We start from the raw sequence: 17,676 nt of genomic DNA, 5'->3' as shown, positions 1-17,676 counted from the left end.
ACACACACACACACACACACACACACACACACATATATACATATATATATTATATATACATATATATATATATACACACACACACACACACATATATACATATATATATATATATATACACACACACACACACATATATACATATATATTATATATACATATATATATATATACACACACACACACACACACACACATATATATACATATATATATATATATATATATACACACACAGTATATATGTATCCACACAATTGCTGATGAGCTGGGTGCATGCTATGTTTTTATACCAACATGTGAGAGCAAAGTGTTCAGGGGTTTCTCATGTATTTATAGACATTCATTGTATTGAGGTGAATTATTCACTATACTGTTTTCAGACTTCTGATCACTAGATGCTGATGTGGAACATTTCATGCTGGTGTTATTTTTCATCCAGTGAACCCAAGATAAAGCTTACTCCATTTAACCTGCATGCTCACTGTTAAGGAAAACATGCACTTTATAATCCCACAACGCACACTGTTCCCACTGCCTGAGCCAACATCATGCTGTACTATGATTAAACTGATTCTTTTCTAAGAGTCCACATCTCTATTCCTTGTTATGCTCTCTACTGTCTGCACCTCTCTCGTTTACAACAAGCACTGAGTGAAAAATAAATGATTATACTCAGACCAGCTGTTTTGTTTCTTGACTGAATAACACACCGAAGAAGAACTGCTTCTGTTCAGAAACATTTTATGCACAAGTGACAGCACAGGGACAAACAACTTTCCTTTCATCGCTCATTATTGTCAGTCACTGTAGTGCTGGTCATCTTAATACCAGTGTAATCTTAATTGACAAAAGAGCAGAGAGTAAGGGATAGAGATATTTTTACAAAGCAACAGATGTGATAGACAACACCTAAATTCAGGTCCTGGTGAATTTCCTTCGGGGTTCACTGAGGATGATTCCTCCCTGTTTCATTGCTGTCCTGAAAGACTGAACCTGTGAAAGAAAGAAGTCACGAGAGAAAAACATGAATGAAGTTTAAAGCAGAAAATTAAAAACAATAAAATAAATTGCATTGCAAAAACACTGCATTTACTCACAGCGTCAGAGCGGTATGTCCAGGGAATCTCCCGGTAAACCATCCTGGTGATGCCAGCCAGCTGGCATCGGTGTGCCAGCACCTCACCCACAGCCTGACATGCCGCCACGCAGCGCGTGGAAGCCAACTCCTTCTTCACCGCCCACTCCTTGGTTGAACAGGAAAGCACCGGGACAGGAGAAGTGCAGGAGAACACTTGTGCGGTCACATGATGCTGGGTGCGAGAAAACTCCAACCTGAGCAGTCGAGAGACACAAATGAGACACAGAGGCAACAGAGGCAGGAGGAAGCCGGTGTAAGAAGAGAAATACAGGACATTGGGGATTAGGGATGTCCTACAACAGTTTTTTTTTTTTTTAATTCATGTAGTTATGATTTTTCTTTATGTACTAATGTTCCCTTAAAAATAGTGTCAGAGAGACATGACTCATTAAAATAACGTTGTATACATACATGTCAGTTTATTGGAGACTGGGAAAGAGTCACATGGTGTGTCCATATTTATTTGGTTTTATATTCTGAACAGTGTCTCACACAACAGAGTCATTACTTCACCAAATTTCTGCCAAGAACGGCCCAAAGTAATTACATGAACTCGAAAATGAAACACCTGATTTTACATGACAGCTTTGTTGACGCACCCATGTTTATTACATTTTAAACACACCTGTGGTAGAAATGCCGGTGAGGCCAGGTCGTCTTCCAGCCCCGGTCCTTCACAGCCAGAGCCATCTGCTCAAGGTTCCGGGGGTTTCTGTTCACAAAGGTCGGGCTCACGGCTTCATTTTCATCTGCGCGGGGCTCCGGCTGAGAGGCTGCCTGACTCAGACACCGAGCTGGGAACCACACAGCAGCTGTCGTAAAACAGACTGTGAGGCCAGTGCGCTGCTGTTAAGGTGAAACTGGGGCTAACGTTAACACCGTTTAAATGTTAAACAACGTTAACGCTGACCCGGACAGACTAGATATATGAATCCAAAACCAGCATGCTAATAGCTGGAAGCTGGTCAGTTCACAAGACTATGGCACACTGAAATAAAACAGCTGTACTTACATGTCTGATGTGTAGTCGCAAGTGGACGACATCGTTGAATTTGACCTATTACCAGCCGAACACTTCGACTAATTTCTCTCAAAGCCATCTCAGCATCAACGGTGCCCACCTCGAAGTTAAAACAAAGGTCCAGTCAATGTGCTAACATCCAGTAAAGCGTTATATCCTTCACACTATGAAAATATACTATTTTACTCGATTTGATTAGGATTCACCGTGACATGTGGAGCGCCATCTTTGATATTCGGACAACATCCGGTTCACTTGGTGCTCTTTCAAATTCGACACTGACAGAAACAAACTCCGCGCTTCAGAAATTCCGCTTGCTAAGCGCTTTACGGAACGTTTCTGTGTATTTAAGCAAGTTACATTTAGCGGAACAAAGTAACTAACTAAATGAAGGATAGTGTAGGTTCAGTTATGAGGTACTTGTACTTAATTACTTCCATTTTATACTTTAGACGTATATTTCATTATATTTATCTGACAGTAACTAGTTAGTTCGCAGGTCAAGATTTTATGCACAAAACATGTGATCATCTTAAAAATACGATGTAATATTAGAGATTAAACTTCCAACAGTATATAGGGTAGTTAAACCTGTTACCTGTCAATGAATGAATAATATGCTCTAATAATGTGATATTTACACCACTCTGCTTAATAGGTACGTTTACTTTTAATATGTAAAGTATATTTAGTTGGTAATACTTCTGCATTTAAGATTTTGACTTCTGCTTGTGGTAGTGCTCCTTATGCATCACACTCAAGTAAAGGATATGAATACTTTTTCCATCATTGGAAACTTCACAAATTAGTCACACATTTAGAGACACAGACAATAAATGGTGTGACTATACAAAAGGTATGGGAGCCTGTTTAGTGAATGACTTCACACAATAAGGTTACACAAGAAAATCATATTTAATTTCAGTTCAAATTTGATCCATTTTACAGTGCAAACCGGCAGAACAAACAAACAAAAAAAGAGAGCGAGAAGAAGAAAAATGTCTGTTTTGTTCAAACTAGTGGCATGACACTGTGTTATGATCTGTCCAAAAGAGCCGGTGGATGAACAACACTCTGAGTAAGGCACGTGAAAAAACATTTACTACCAATAAATACCTGTAGCGTGTTGTGCTTGGAAGACATGAAAATGAAGGAACCGTATCTTTGGCTCATGACGATCGTTCAGACAATTCCCTGCTTTCATTTGAAGACTCCTACAGGACTGGCTAATTAAAGCACAATACACCAATTGAACAATCATACATTCCCTTAAACTGCAGAACAGATTCATTGATTGATGTGCTTTCCCTTTTCATAACTGCTGTCTAGAATATACGTTCATACAATGAAAAGTGAATGATTACTATTTTGTTTTCAGATTCTGAAGGATTCATTCGAAAGCAGTACATAACACTGATAGTGGAAAACAATTAGCAAGGGGATACAAAAGTATATTTTTTTCATTTCACATGATGCAATCGTAATTCATTGTACAGGGGCTCATTCTCATTTTCCTGATGCAAAAATAACAGTCCATATCATCATGATCATATGCGGTGAGTTAATGCATTTCATTGCGGACAGGCAATAGAATAGCATTGTTAAGACTGGGAAACAAAGTACTTCTGCTGTGTGTAGTTGTAGTCCAAGTACTGCATAACATATATAAGTTAACACAACCGTTTGTCAATCCTAAGCGATCATTTGGCTGATCATATAGCAGCTGATGCATGGATCAGGGATGAGAAAGAGAAAGGACTCAGCTTGTAGCCTGATCCGCTGTAGAACTTGTTCTGAAACTCCACCCTGGAAGAGAGAGAAGACACGTCAACACGCAACAGCAAAGACAAAGTATAATACACTGTATGATCAATTTTCCCCCACCCACTGCATTTCTCAACATCTCTTCAGCAACAATCCTGTCCAGTTTATTCTGCAGTGGACATAAAGCTGAATATCACTTGGTGGCCTTTTTGTGTGGGATCACTGTCAGGGAAACAAATCTCTTTGCCCAGCATTTTAATTCATGAGTGGATATACAGGGTCCCTAAATGGATGGTTGGAGGACATGTAAATCTTTTCTCTAGCACCACCAGCAGGCAAATATTTCCATTTATACAGAAGAAATATCAAAATGTAATGAGCAGCCATGAAGAGTACTGAGCACATTCATCATACCAAAAAGGATGAAGCCATTTCATTTTGGAGTTTAAACACCCAGAAGCCAAAATGTCATGAAATGTGCTGAGCATTCGTCACCCCCGTCATATTTGTCAGTCTCAGGAAAAAGTGAATGGATGAACAAATTGTCTGGAAAACTTTGATAACTGAATCCTAAGGCAGCTTTGTCAGATGTGACAACAGCCGTTCAAAGGAAAGCAACACAAAAAATGTCTTAATTAAGCAATCAAGTATTTTTTAAACACATTTCCAGCCTCCCCTCTCCTCCCTCCCATCCTCACCAATGAAGACGGAGCGCGTGCAGGAAAGCTGATAGTCCCTCCATAACCAGCAAGATGGAGACGGTCAACACGGCAAAGAAGGCGAAAACCACAAAGAGGACAGCAGAGCCCACATAGCCCTGCCACTTCAAGGCGATACGCATCACCATCACCCACAACACCTCTGACAGCTCTGCGGAGACACAAATAACTCACCGTCAGTGCCTGGAAAAAATAAATCTTGTGTGAATAACTGGCTGAAGAAAGAGCAGTATGAGTGTGTTTGATTTCAGGGAGGATGTGTGTGTGTGTGTGTGTGTGTGTGTGTGTGTGTGTGTGTGTGTGTGTGTGTGTGTGTGTGTGTGTGTGTGTGAGAATCATGGGAGGATGATGGTACATATTGTGCTTGTGCTTGTGTGTCAGCATGTGTTCCACTAACGTGCGTGTGCCAAGCTGAGAGCCCAGAGTCGGAGGTAAGAGGCAGTGTTGGAGATGCAGCCCAGGCAGTACTCTATGGTGTGGATGGCCTGATGCATGAACACGTTTGCAGCATCGAACTCCTGCAGGCAGCAGAGTTGAAACACTTAGAGACCAGAATCCCGATTTCACCCGGATCATGAAATGAGCTGCAGACCTTTCTTACCTCTGCTTCAGCACCTCCTCCCTCCACCTCCCCCTGACGGGTGTTGATGGAGCCTTCATCAGTCACCAAAGGAGTCCTGTCTTCCTCCTGATGCTTGAAAACCAGAAATCTGTCAGAAAATAAACCCAACGGCAGAGAAAAGGCTTCGAAAGTTCAGCCAAACACTGACTCACCAAGTAGCGTCGTCTTCTCCTAAATGTGACATATTCGCATGTGGGCTTCCCAAGCAGGAGGACTGGGACGGAGCACAGGGCCAGCACCACCAGCACCTTCTGCACCACCGTCTACAGGTGAAGAGTTACAGGACACAGCAACACATGCTCACTTCAGCAGGCTATTTTGAAGTTATGTAGAAGTTTTGCAAGTTGTCCTTTAAGTACAAATAACATGCACTCAAACTTTTGCAAATCATTTTCCAAAGCACGCCATGGTTTGGGGTTTTAAATGCCTTTTGTTTCCACCCTTCAGATGTTCACTGGTTTCAGTTCTTGTAAGTACAGTATGAGAATGAGCTTGCATAGAGTTGAACCTCACTCAACATTGATATTACCCTCTCTCCTTTTGTCCATTACAGTATTTACGAAGTCTTACGAAGTGCTGGTAATATTATAAGTAAAAGCAATTAGGTGCTCTTTAAAAGCAGGGCCAGTAGTTGAGTAAAAATGGAAAAACAATGACTGTCCATCTTATTTATATTTGAGGTCTACGGTATTGGTTGGCAGGCTAAAAGGACTCTGAGGCACTCTGATTCTGAATATATAAATCCTTTATTAAATGATGGCTCAGGGTCGTCATCCGGGCATACACTGATGAAACTCTGAGTCGAAATGCGTCAGTTTATACATGATTCAATAAAGAATTTTAATATTCATAATCAGAGTGTCTCAGATTACTTTCAGACCATGAATAGCATGGACTTATATTATAAACAAGCTGGACGGTCATAGTTTTTTCTTTTTCACTCTTCTGTTGGTGTGTTCAGGCATTTGTGGGAAACTTCGACAGCTGAGGTTTGACAGTAATCTGCAGTCGCACAGGGAAATACATTCTTCATTCATACTGGCAAAACTGGCATGCTTAAAAATGGAGGCTGTGTAAAAGCAGGCAGAACAGGAGTTAAAACACTGGCATGTTCCTGTTAAGGGAATGAACAGCACACACACCTGTCCTGTATAGAGCTGAGGGTTTTCAGGGTTGTCTGTGAAGAGGAACATGTCTATGAAGTGGATAAGTATACTGGGAGCACTTTTGGACTGGGCAGGAGTGTAGGCGATCCACTTGAAGACCACCATGAACACCAGGTAGCCAAACAGACACACCATGAAGAAGAGCTCAGGGATCAGCACAAAGCACACACTGCTTATCTGACCAAAGTGCCTGGAGAACACACAAACAACGACAAGGGAAAGCCAGCACAGGGAAACAGAGACACGTGAAGGCAGAATCAATATGAAAACAAGAATGAGGAATTAAAAGTAAAACGTCTTTACTCACACGTAGTTGAAGAATGACAAGCAGACTCCAAAAGTCATGTGAATGACACCGATGACGACCGACATCTTCATCTTGTACGAGTTGAGGAAAGTTAGCTTGTTGTTGGCCAGCCCCCAGACCTGATTGCAACACAGCAAAGAATAAAGATGGCGGCAGTGACCAGTAAGATGGCGGCATGAAAGAAAATGGAGCGTGACAAAGGTTTAAGGAGTGTGATGGACGTACCGGGTCAATGCCGAATGGATAGGGGCTGGTGAAAACACCAGACACCACAGGATCCATGGACAAGTACTGGTTCCCTGCCAGGACTGATGAACTGGAAGAAATACATACAGATAGGTAAGATGGAAAAGAAAGAAGGTGTGAGGAGACTGGAGCTCGAAGGTTGAAAGTGTCCTCACTTCCAAATGTTCTTCTCGAACATTGGGCCCACGTGCCACCCTGAGCTGAAGGTAGTGAGGCCTCTGCTGAAGCACTCGTTGTAAATGGCCCCCGTGTAGATAGAAAACAGTCCCATCAGCAGAATCAGATACCTCCCTCCAAACATCATCTTCCAGATCTGAAACACAGATGGATATCATTTCAGTGTTTAATATGCAAGGTCAGAGGCTTGTTTGACAGACATCTTACATGTTTATTAGGTTAGAATTAGGTCACACGTTTGCTTGTGATGGTTAAGGTTAGCAAGTGGCAAAGGAATGTATTATATTAATGAGGGTCGTCACAAGGCAGTTCAAGTATGTAAGAGTGTCTGTGCGTGCAATATAAGCAAATGTCCTCTGAATCACCTCATTGTTGTTGTTCTTCAGTTTGGGGTCCTTCTCCTCAAGGACCATCCAGAGGGCAGCCAGAGTCATCAGTAAACCATGACCCACATCCCCAAACATCACAGCAAACAGGAAGGGGAACGTAATTATGGTGTACACCGCTGCAGAGGCATTGAGAGACAAGACTTGACCGAACTGAATAAAAAACAAACACACGTGAGGCTGCAGACACTTTTTTCAGCGGTGTGCTGACGTACCTGGATTGACCTCGCGGTAGCTAGCCACTCCGTAAGCGTCAACAATGTTTTGAAAACCGGCTGTGAAAGAGTTGAGTGGAAACAGGGTGGGTGGAGGGGTGGAGGAGGGCAGGCGGTTGTAGAAAGAGTCCACCCCACTGCCGCTCTTCCTCTGAGGATGAAGAAGAGGGTTGGAGAAAAATGAGGGGTGAGTGAGAAATTAGTCTCTTCATCTACAGCTCCGTGTTTCTGCTGCTCTCCGTCATCTTACCCCTCCCTCTCTCAGAGCGCTTTGCAGCTCCGGCAGCTTGGCGGTGGGACACCAGGCCTCGGCGATCAGGCATTTGTCAGTGACAGAAGGGCTGCAGAGATTCAGCACCATCTGGACCGCCTTACACTTCTGCACCCGCACCTTCCACTGGGGCAGCACAGCCACCGCCCGCACCAGCAGATGCTGCAGGAAGGTCTCGGTCTGCGACAACACCTGAAGTAGAGGGAAGTGAGAGCGGGTGCATATAATCAACATGTTTGAAAAGAAAAAAAAGAAACGCTATATATATATATATATATATATATATATATATATATATATATATATATATATATATATATATATATATATATATATATATATATATATATATATATATATATATATATATATGTTACAAATGTCACACAGACATTGCAAAAGATAGGGGACTCCTGGTGAATGTATCAGTATTCTGTGCTTTAATAAACACGAACTGCACTTACTGATTTGATATCTTCTATTCTGCCTTGAAGTCCCTGGAGGATCTCCTCTCTCTCAGCAGTGCTCTCAGGGTATGCAAATGTCTGTGTGCGGAAGCTGTGAGGAGGGGAATCGACAAATATTCAACAGCCTCAGCAGACACTGCAGTGTGGGAATCTGTATATTAAAAAAAAAAAAGGTTTACCCACCAATCACATATCTTCTTGACTTTCTGCCCGATCTGATCTCCCCAGTAGGAAATGAGGAACACCGTCCACTGCACCATCTCACCCTGCAAAGGAAGAAACAGCAAACAGCTGCAATAAAATAGCCTGAAGAAAACTCATTAGATGGGACAAACAATTAGAGTTCATCCATGTAACAACATAGTTTTCACATCTATCCCTCAACAAAGTTCCCACCGTGTCCGGATGCTCAAGCCGATCCTCCATTTCTCTGAAATCCACGATAATATAACCGCGACATGCCCGCCACAACAACCGTTCAAATGAGGGGACCTTCCAAGGGTGGACCACTCCTGCCACGAAACTGAGAGAGGTGGAGGTGCAGAGGAGAAAGTGTTAAGTGTGGATAACAACATGAAACATATAAAAATGCAAATGAGATGTACCTGAGGTGGACATCTTGGCGGTTATCAAACAGGCCTTGGCTTTCCAGTACAGGAGGTGGTGCCTGTGAGACGAAGACAAAACAAGGAAACATTTTTTTCTTTTTGTAGTTTTGGTTTGCAGATATCAGTTTGCTCGCGACAGCACGATAACTAAAGAAAAAACAGTTTTTAACCACCTGTGAGGCTGTGAGAGAGTGTGTCCTGGTCAGGACACCTCGGTACTGACAGAGCTGGGTCAGCTGAGCCCGGAGGCTGTCTCTGTTCCTGGACACCTAGCGAGACATGCATATAAGGATCTGTCAAGCCAGTAAGTTCAACCTCTTTATAGTGTACTAATGAGACAACAGAGGTTCTTCTTTGATGCATCATCTCTGCCTCGATTTAAGCGCCCACCTCTCTGAGCTCTCTGGCCAGCCTCTCACAGTCCTCCTCTATGGTGATGAGTTCGCGGGGCTGAGGGGCCAAAGGTGTCGGGCATGGTGGAGGGAGGGGACCCTGCAAGGGGGGAGACAGGGATCGATTGATCTCCTGCTCCAGGAAGGCTGAGGGGCAGATAAAGATGGTCAGAGCGGGCAGAAACAAAATGAAAATAGAAGTGGGGAACAATGAGTCAACACTTACTAAAAGTTTTTTCAAGTTCCTCGCATCGTCTGACCTCGCCGACAAACTTCCTCTGAAAGGCGTTCACATTTGGATTCAACTAAACAATGAATGCAGAGGGGAGAGGAATGGAGCAATTAGGTTACTCGTGTTCAACTGATCACAGTGACTCAAAGCGACCACCAATAACTCATTCTGGCCCAAACAGGAGCTGAATGAGCCAAGAGCCAAATCAAGAGTCCGAGTTACTCACGTCTCTGAACTCAACCAGGCCCAGCTCTCCCAGCTCACTGACACAATTGTAGGCCGAGCCGGACTGAAGGAAGAGCTGCACCAGGCACACCTCCTCGCTGCGGAACATGGAGCCCATCGCTGCCTGCACGACACCAAGGAAACGAGTCCAAATTAATACGAATCTCCTTTAAAAAACGACAGCGAACTGCAGCGTGCAGCGAAATGAGGACTGCTGTTGAGTGAAGAGGAGAGAGCCAGCAAACAGTTAAAAGGAAAAAGTCCACAGAGGGCATCTGGTTCCAGTTAGGTCAATAAAAGCCTCTTGGTGACAATGCAGAAGCTTTTGAGTGGAAACTGAAGAAAAGGGAAGCGTCAAGTCCTCCTGACTGTGATGATCAGGTGGGATTTCCACTGTTGCACAGGCGTGATTCTGCCAACACTACAAGGTCACAGCTTCATTTGTAAAAGCAGCACTAAAAGCTACAGCCTCCATGAAGTTGATTCAACGCTTTTAAACAGAGACATTGTGGCCGTCATGAAGGCATTTTAGCTGCATTAATTGTAGTTGGTCCACCAATAAAGTGACAGCTAAGTCTATGTGTTAGAAATGTATGAAGACTAGGTGCCACCTAATTAAAAGGGAACATGACTTCAAACACATCAATAAAAGTAAAAACGGGGAAGCCTTTCTGAAGGGATTTGGGTGTTTCTTTACACGAATAACACCCAGCTGTTTCTGCTATATAACGTACATTTTTTTCGCCTTAATCGTCAGAAAAAGGGCAAAGTTTCCTCTTCGGTGTCACGCCATGCCAATTAGGAGGCGAAATATAATGAGTTAGCAATCAAACAAAAGCTGTAGTGTCCCAACAAAAAATAAATAAAGGATTGACTTGATGAGGGAAACTCCACAAAGAGAAAGGAAAAGTAGCACAAGGATTTGATTTATTCTAACAATAGAAGTCCACACACGGAGGACAGAAACAGCCGCAAATGAGCACAAAATGACGCTAAATACGAGCGTTCTCACCTGCCTTCCGCCTAAAATCCGCCGGACACGTCCCTGCTGTCTCTCAGGCTGTCCAGCACCGTACCCACGGACAGAGCGGTGGTCGTTAACCGGGACAAACCAAACCTGTTTATGAGAACTTCTAGATTTCGGCTCCACTTCCCGTTTGTGTCACGTTACTGCAGCCCCACGTGACACTTGACGTTCGCCTCTCGCTTGACCACGAGAGGTCGAGGTTTTCGGCGACTTAAATGGCGGTAAAGACGGTAAATGTTAGCTGGATTTGGATGAACCGATGGAGTTCAACGTCCGACGTTAGCTAAACGGTGTTATTATGTTCCGAGATAATAGATGTCATGTGTGGAGCGAAGCGGAACGACGCCATAATTAAATGAGCGGCATGACTCTCATTTATCTGTGGCCGCGTTCAATAATAGCCTCCCTGTTCACTCACTCTCCGCTCCGACCGCTCAGTCAAGCGGACTTTAAATGGTTTACTCAGTAGTGAGCAGTGAGTTAAGATTTCTATACTTTCAAGAGCAATGGCGCCCCTTACACACATTTTATGCCATATTAAAAAAAGTTAAATAAAAATATAAAATCTGCTTGGAATAATTTGTCCCTTTTTTCTCAATTACCTCCCTGAGACTATCTACTCATCACCAGCTGAAGTGACAATAATGGAAATGATGAGCTCCATGTGTGAAATGTAAATGAAGGAAAAATGTAATCTTTTTCATTCTTAATCTGGATCTGACCGACAGATGAATGGCAATACAAAAGATATTTTATTTTATTGTAAAAGGTCAGAGTTGCAACAGGTAAAATAGCAAGTGATGAGACATATACAATTGGGAAAAGACGAAAGTCTAAATGAAACAACTGAAACAGGAAATAAAAATTGACAGGAGGTTAAAAAAAGACTAAATTTTTCACAGAGGGAACTGAATCTCACACCTGTTCATTTTCTTCTTGGCTGGACTGGCTATCACTACATACGTATTTTAAGCCGAACCTAAAGATATGTAATGAAGCTACATTAAGAAGCAAAGCAGATTGTGGTCACACCAATTATAGCTCCCAACAATGTATAACAACAGTTTGGAGTTGTATTATAAGCAACTTTCAATCCCCTCCCCCAACACACACAAAAAAATACTACAGTGAAATCATATTTGCTGGCAAATCAGACAGGAACATCACACTGGCTTCAGTTTCTCATTTCATATCATTTACACTTTAGACTAACATTGCCAACAAGCAACCATGGCTGCTGTGGTTTCATATAGCAGACGAGTTTATGGGATGTCCAATTCCTGAACATGAGGAAAAAACACTAATGAAGCAAAGTTACCGATAATTTTTTTTCTCTCTTTTTCTAAAAATTACAGGTCTATGCCAAGTCAGTGTCCACGACAGGGACTGCTCAGGCAAAGAGACCAGCCTGTCCTGCTCCTTTCATCCCGAATGTATCCGTTTCTACAAACTGTAAAATTTGAGACTTCTGTCCATTCCTGCAGAGGTCAGGAACTGAGCGTTCTCTCCAAAGGCCACTCCTGTCACCAAGCCGGTATGGTCTGCAATTAGAGAGGAAAAAGCAAGGTCAAAAATCTGCCTCTCCCTCTGAACAAACACCATGTGATATGCATACCGCATGAACACTACACTGGCATTTTTCCCCTCACCTGTGAAGTTGAGGACCTCAGACCACTGCTTGCAGATGTAGACACGGATGTCAGAGCCTCCTACAGCCAGGTAGGTACCACTTTGGTCAAACACCAGGGACTTCACCTGAAACAGAAAACAACGAGGAATGAGATTCAGAAGCACAAAGGCACAAGAGCGTAGAGAACAAAGGGATGGCAGCAGGACAAGAGATCAAACCCAGCAGAAAAATGCAGGATTATTCTTTACATGCTATGTGTTGCAGTTAAATCAACAGACAGGATGTATGTAGATGAACTTAATCTGCTTTCCAAGCTTATATTTCCAATTACTACCACTCGCCTGACTCTTTTAAGTCTTCTGACTCTTTTCATCTTAGTAACGACATCACATGACATGACATGCGTTAAATTATTTTCTTTCACTAGAGAGTGTGAAGATCAATGACATTTTCATGTCTGTACAGTAAATACGAAGCTAGCATCAGAAAGTGGTTGGCTTAGCACAGCATTAAGATGGCAGGCAGTGGGAAATGGCTAGATTCTCCCCAAAGTTAAAACAATCCACCTCGCAGCACCTCTGCATTTTACTAATGACCACATTTATCTTGAGTTGATGTTTTATATGCTGCAACTATTGAGTGCGGTCGCTTCCTGGAGACGACTGGCTGACATGCCACAATGTCACTGCAGCCTGCCAGGAAATCACTTCTGGACTTTCTGCTAAGCTAACCTAGCTGCCTGCTGGCTCTAGCTTCTAAACAAGAGCATAATAGAAGTCTTTTCATCCAAGTCTGGGCAACTATTAAGCTATTTCCCAAAACATCACACTATTCCTTTCATAGGAGAAATGCAGGTCATTTCTTACCTCATAGTTGTTGTCCAAAGTGATGGTCTTGAAGTTCTTCAGTTTCCTCAGATCCCACAGTTTCAGAGAGCTATCCTGGGCACCTGGAGCACAGCACCCAACAAGGATGTTCAGGTATTTAAAACAAGCACTATTATAAACAGAGTGCCAGATCCCTTTAGTGCAAAATCAAGGGCTGAAAATGCTCTGAGGATTTTGAGGTATGGTATGTAAGTGTGCAAGTTACTGTGATGTGTGTAATTTTTTGATATTCTCAATGTTCCTGCAACTGTGTGACCTGATGTGGAGCACTGCCACAGTGTGAAAATGCTGTTAGTAGCTCTAACCTGTGGCCAGATAGTATCCGTTCTCAGAGAAAGCAATGGAGGTGACGGGGCCAGAGTGGCCTGGGAAGTTGGCCACGTTGGTGCGCTCCTTCAGATCCCAGATCTTGATTTGGGAATCAGCCGTCCCAGTGCCAAAAATGAGACCGTCGGGGTGGAACTGAGCACAGGTGAGAGCTGTAGGGGCCAGACAGAAACATTACCACCTGGAGCAAGAGGACAGATAATTCAGACAACACACAAGTTAACACAGAGGCACTTACCACAGCCAGCACTTTCATCAGTGACTTTGGTGAGAACTCTACCAGTCTGGATATCAGAGAAGGCCCAGTACTGCAGAACAAAGAAGAAACAAAACAGGCAAAAATGAGTGTGGTCATACACTTAAACAATCACATGTACGTAAATGCAAAGTATAGCATGAGGTCTGTATGTACTTTCATCAAGCTAAACACACACAGACCTGATCCTCAGAGGAGCTGAGCAGGTAGTCTCCAGTAGCGTGTAGAGAGAGTCCAGTGACACCTGCATCGTGGGCACGCACCACCTGGATACAGTTGCCCTGGGTGACGGACCACACACGGATGGTGTTGTCTGGAGATGCAGAGAAGACCACGGACTGGGGGGGGCAAAAAAAAGAGACAATAATGAGTGTGAACAGCAGATCATACTTGTATGCCTCTGAATACAGAGTGCAGACATCAGACTGGCTTATTGGAGAAAGTCTGGACTGGTTGGTGTTTGAAATGTTACCTGGGATGGATGGTAAATGACAGAGGTGACCTTCTTGGTGTGACCCTTGAGTGTAGCCACAATCTGCTCCTCGTTCTTGTCAAACACCACCACGTTCTTATCAGCTCCACCTGATGAGCACAACAGGGTTATATCAAATTAAATGTTAAAGATTTGGAGTGTGTAAACAATTCACAGAAAGTTTCAAAATTGAGAGATGCAGCAGAACATCGGATGAAATCAATGTACCGGTGAGGACTTTGTTGGTGTCTGAGGGACACAGATCCAGAGCCAGAATACCTGGGACACTGGCACTATGAAGACCCTGAAGACAACAAAGAGAGTGTATGTTTGATACTATGCACATCAAGTCAATCAAAACACTGTTTCAGAAATCTATACTTACAGCATGTGAGGCCACTTGGCGGTATTTGCTGAGATCCTCAGCTCTAACCAGCTCCTCTGGGACAGTTTTTCCTCTCTGGAGAAAGACAATAAGCAGTTAAAGGACAATGTGTGACAGTACAACAATGGCTATAGATAATACAGATGAATGAAAAAGCAATAGAATACCTTCTTTCTTTCTGTAGTAAGGATAGTAGCTTTGTCTTGGAGCTGCAAACAGAAAAAAGGCTTAATGAAACACATCTCAGACCTTCCAAAGTAAATGCAAACATTATGGACAAATTTATGTAGGGACAGATAAAAAACAACAACAAAAAAAAACAAAAACGTACCTTCTGAATGATCTCTGGGGTCATTCCCACCTGTTCACTAACATCCATAGGCTCTCCAGCAGCACCCTGAGGACCAGGCGGCACAAACAGAGGTTGTTAGGAGACATATGACAAAAGATGATGATGAGCATTTCTGATGAATGATCGTATCTGCTGGAATTAAACGTCAATCACTCACTGCTGCAGCTGGCTGAGAGGCGGGGACTGCCTGAGGGGCAACCAATCCAGCTTGGGGTTTGAGTGTGGCAAGAGCTGTAAAGAGGAAAATGACACCATAAGAAAAACATGCGCTCACAATGTTAACTACGAGCTCATGCTGACAGGGAGCAGATTCTGGTGAGAGCTGATGTATGTCCTTCAACAGAGGACACACAAACTGCTGCCAACCCACCTTCTCTGGCAGCAGTGACCTCTTTGGTGAGACGAGCGATGACTCTGCAGGCGGCATCATGTTGGTAGAGGGCATGTGACAGCTCTTGGCGAGTAGTCTGTAGCTGCTGCCTCAGGGTGAAACTGTGGAGCATAACAGCATCCTGAAACAGAATAGAGAAAACATGAAGGTGAGGAAATAAACAGCTGTAGCTACTATTATATTACAAGTACTTCTGCAATTATCAACTGGGCCCATAAATCCTGGAGTGGCTTTCAGAAACAACCGCAGAGCAACACATTTGAATTGAGAAGGAAAATGCATTGCAATGCAGTCTACTGAAACAACTGACATTCAAGAGATGGGTCCATTCTTCTCCGGCTAAGGTTTACCACCATTAAAAATATTTGTGAAAATGTGGAAAAAGGTGTTTTGTTACAGTTTCCCTCTTTGCCACCTCCTAATACTTACCCACTCATCTTGAAGAGACTTGAGAATGGCAGGAATGCTTGTTGCTGATGGGGCCTTTGGTCTAATAGGATGGGACACTAAAACAGAGAGAAGTCACTCATGTTCAGATCAAACAGCCTTTTATCATCATTCAAGTTAGTCTTGCTCATTGCTGGTAAATTTTGAGGTATCAAGAAGACTTACGGTAGGATAGGAGGGCATTTCATACAGTCCTCTATATTTTTTGAAATATGTACAGCAAGTACAACACCTGATATTTGCCCAAACATACCTTTAAACATCACTACAGCTGTAACATCAGTCACTTAAGCAATTAATGAAGTGACAGCTTTTCTTTGTCTTATGTGACAAATGCTATACTTCTCTATCTCAACAACGGCTGAAAAGGTCACGAATATTACATGAGATTAAGATTTTTTAAGGCATCTCAGTTGACACTGTATCAGGAACCCCTTGCTAAAGTTAAACCAGTATCATATAACAACCCTGCTACTGATCATTGCTTCATGGAGGTCATTCATAAGGTTAAGAGATGCTAATTGATTTTGAAGGCAGTAGTTTGCCTGGCTGTTGAGTGATATTGCGATTTTCTATCAATTAGTATATATCCTCGCTGATATAATAGGGGTGGACACAATATTAAAAACACCTCTCAGTGTAATGCAGAAGACTTTAACACCACCTCAAACTTCAGCATCTAGATTTCAAATGAGTGAACAACTCTGTTCAACAAAGACTTATTACAGGCCTGTTGTATACCGTTTCATTAGTTTTAGCTACGTGCAACGTTACCTAATAATCTGGCGAATGAATGTAAATCTCTGGCTGCTCCCAGTACTTTACCTTTGATATCTACGAGCTGCTCCTCACTCAAGGGTTGTCCGTTCATCGGGTCCGTCCCATTCTCTGCGATGTACTTCTCGATCAGCCTGCGCTCGAACACCTGGTTGGACACCGGCGAGACGCATGGGTGCTCCGGCACCTCGTTGGAGACTAGGATAAAATGCAGATGCAGCTTAAAAACCACATGGTACCAACAATACAATAATCACAAACAAGACCATTGAGCTATCATAAGAGGAAGGCGGCACTGCGTGGCCGCTAGCGTTAGCTAAATTAGCTAGTAGCATTAGCGCGGTGCCTAGCTAACTTACACTGGCCCCGTCACATAAATGAATTAAACTTCACTTACTTGCACAAACCAAAGACATCTTCCCGACGCAGTCCTTAGGGTCTCTTCTGAAGATAGAATTATGCTGGTCCTTTACTTTGCTAGTTATTGGCGCTAATTTACACTTTATTTATGTTTTACTCAAATTGTAGATAGCACGCTGTCCTTTCATTGCCGCTACAAACGGGGTTCTTCTTCTTCTACGCTTTCTTCCAGTCTCTGAGCGTCCAAGCCTCACAGGTGCTCCACTGCCCTCTACCGCCGGAAAACCCAGCTTCTCTACTGATTGCACCAAAAACTAACTGAAATGTAGCGTCAAGAGACAGAAGATTAATTTTGAATCTTAGTTAATCATTTGTTATTCATCAACCAAAATAACAAAAAATAAAA

The 17,676-nt window shown here is 42.9% G+C and overlaps 3 protein-coding genes across 6 annotated transcripts; all 3 read right to left on the bottom strand.

Annotated features, from left to right (window-relative positions):
• Nucleotides 1-295: 295 nt before the first annotated feature.
• Nucleotides 296-2,422, bottom strand: mrpl18 (mitochondrial ribosomal protein L18). Of its 2 annotated transcripts, none has more exons than XM_070962068.1 (4): nucleotides 2,154-2,422; nucleotides 1,767-1,953; nucleotides 1,101-1,335; nucleotides 296-996 (listed from the first exon to the last, which is right to left on the bottom strand). In XM_070962068.1, the coding sequence occupies exons 1-4, from the start codon at nucleotides 2,239-2,241 to the stop codon at nucleotides 919-921; spliced, it is 588 nt and encodes a 195-aa protein (XP_070818169.1). In that variant the 5' UTR covers nucleotides 2,242-2,422; the 3' UTR covers nucleotides 296-918. The 2 variants fall into 2 exon arrangements, with proteins under 2 accessions (XP_070818169.1, XP_070818170.1); XM_070962069.1 differs by having other exon boundaries at nucleotides 730-996; nucleotides 1,767-1,935; nucleotides 2,154-2,403.
• Nucleotides 2,423-3,058: 636 nt separating this feature from the next.
• tcirg1b (T cell immune regulator 1, ATPase H+ transporting V0 subunit a3b) lies at nucleotides 3,059-11,128 on the bottom strand. 3 transcript variants are annotated; one of them, XM_070962064.1, is made up of 21 exons: nucleotides 10,972-11,128; nucleotides 9,961-10,083; nucleotides 9,729-9,807; nucleotides 9,501-9,649; nucleotides 9,284-9,379; nucleotides 9,108-9,169; nucleotides 8,899-9,025; nucleotides 8,686-8,768; nucleotides 8,500-8,593; nucleotides 8,015-8,227; nucleotides 7,765-7,915; nucleotides 7,529-7,668; nucleotides 7,142-7,299; nucleotides 6,966-7,056; nucleotides 6,741-6,859; nucleotides 6,410-6,623; nucleotides 5,420-5,530; nucleotides 5,247-5,339; nucleotides 5,043-5,163; nucleotides 4,625-4,796; nucleotides 3,059-3,968 (listed from the first exon to the last, which is right to left on the bottom strand). In XM_070962064.1, the coding sequence occupies exons 2-21, from the start codon at nucleotides 10,075-10,077 to the stop codon at nucleotides 3,875-3,877; spliced, it is 2,484 nt and encodes an 827-aa protein (XP_070818165.1). In that variant the 5' UTR covers nucleotides 10,078-10,083; nucleotides 10,972-11,128; the 3' UTR covers nucleotides 3,059-3,874. The 3 variants fall into 3 exon arrangements, with proteins under 3 accessions (XP_070818165.1, XP_070818167.1, XP_070818166.1); XM_070962066.1 differs by having other exon boundaries at nucleotides 5,247-5,333; XM_070962065.1 differs by lacking the exon at nucleotides 10,972-11,128 and having other exon boundaries at nucleotides 9,961-10,136.
• A 588-nt stretch (nucleotides 11,129-11,716) lies between these two features.
• Nucleotides 11,717-17,490, bottom strand: prpf19 (pre-mRNA processing factor 19). The gene is made up of 16 exons (XM_070963239.1): nucleotides 17,308-17,490; nucleotides 16,959-17,108; nucleotides 16,116-16,192; nucleotides 15,666-15,807; nucleotides 15,453-15,526; nucleotides 15,275-15,340; nucleotides 15,111-15,152; nucleotides 14,944-15,018; nucleotides 14,787-14,862; nucleotides 14,559-14,668; nucleotides 14,269-14,424; nucleotides 14,069-14,138; nucleotides 13,809-13,982; nucleotides 13,483-13,565; nucleotides 12,636-12,741; nucleotides 11,717-12,527 (listed from the first exon to the last, which is right to left on the bottom strand). The coding sequence occupies exons 1-16, from the start codon at nucleotides 17,324-17,326 to the stop codon at nucleotides 12,430-12,432; spliced, it is 1,518 nt and encodes a 505-aa protein (XP_070819340.1). The 5' UTR covers nucleotides 17,327-17,490; the 3' UTR covers nucleotides 11,717-12,429.
• Nucleotides 17,491-17,676: the final 186 nt, after the last annotated feature.

Source organism: Chaetodon trifascialis, chromosome 5, assembly GCF_039877785.1.
Source record: "Chaetodon trifascialis isolate fChaTrf1 chromosome 5, fChaTrf1.hap1, whole genome shotgun sequence".
In the NCBI taxonomy this organism is placed as follows: Eukaryota; Metazoa; Chordata; class Actinopteri; order Chaetodontiformes; family Chaetodontidae; genus Chaetodon; species Chaetodon trifascialis.
Note: the sequence above shows the minus strand (reverse complement) of the source record. Positions and strands in the feature narration are given on the sequence as shown.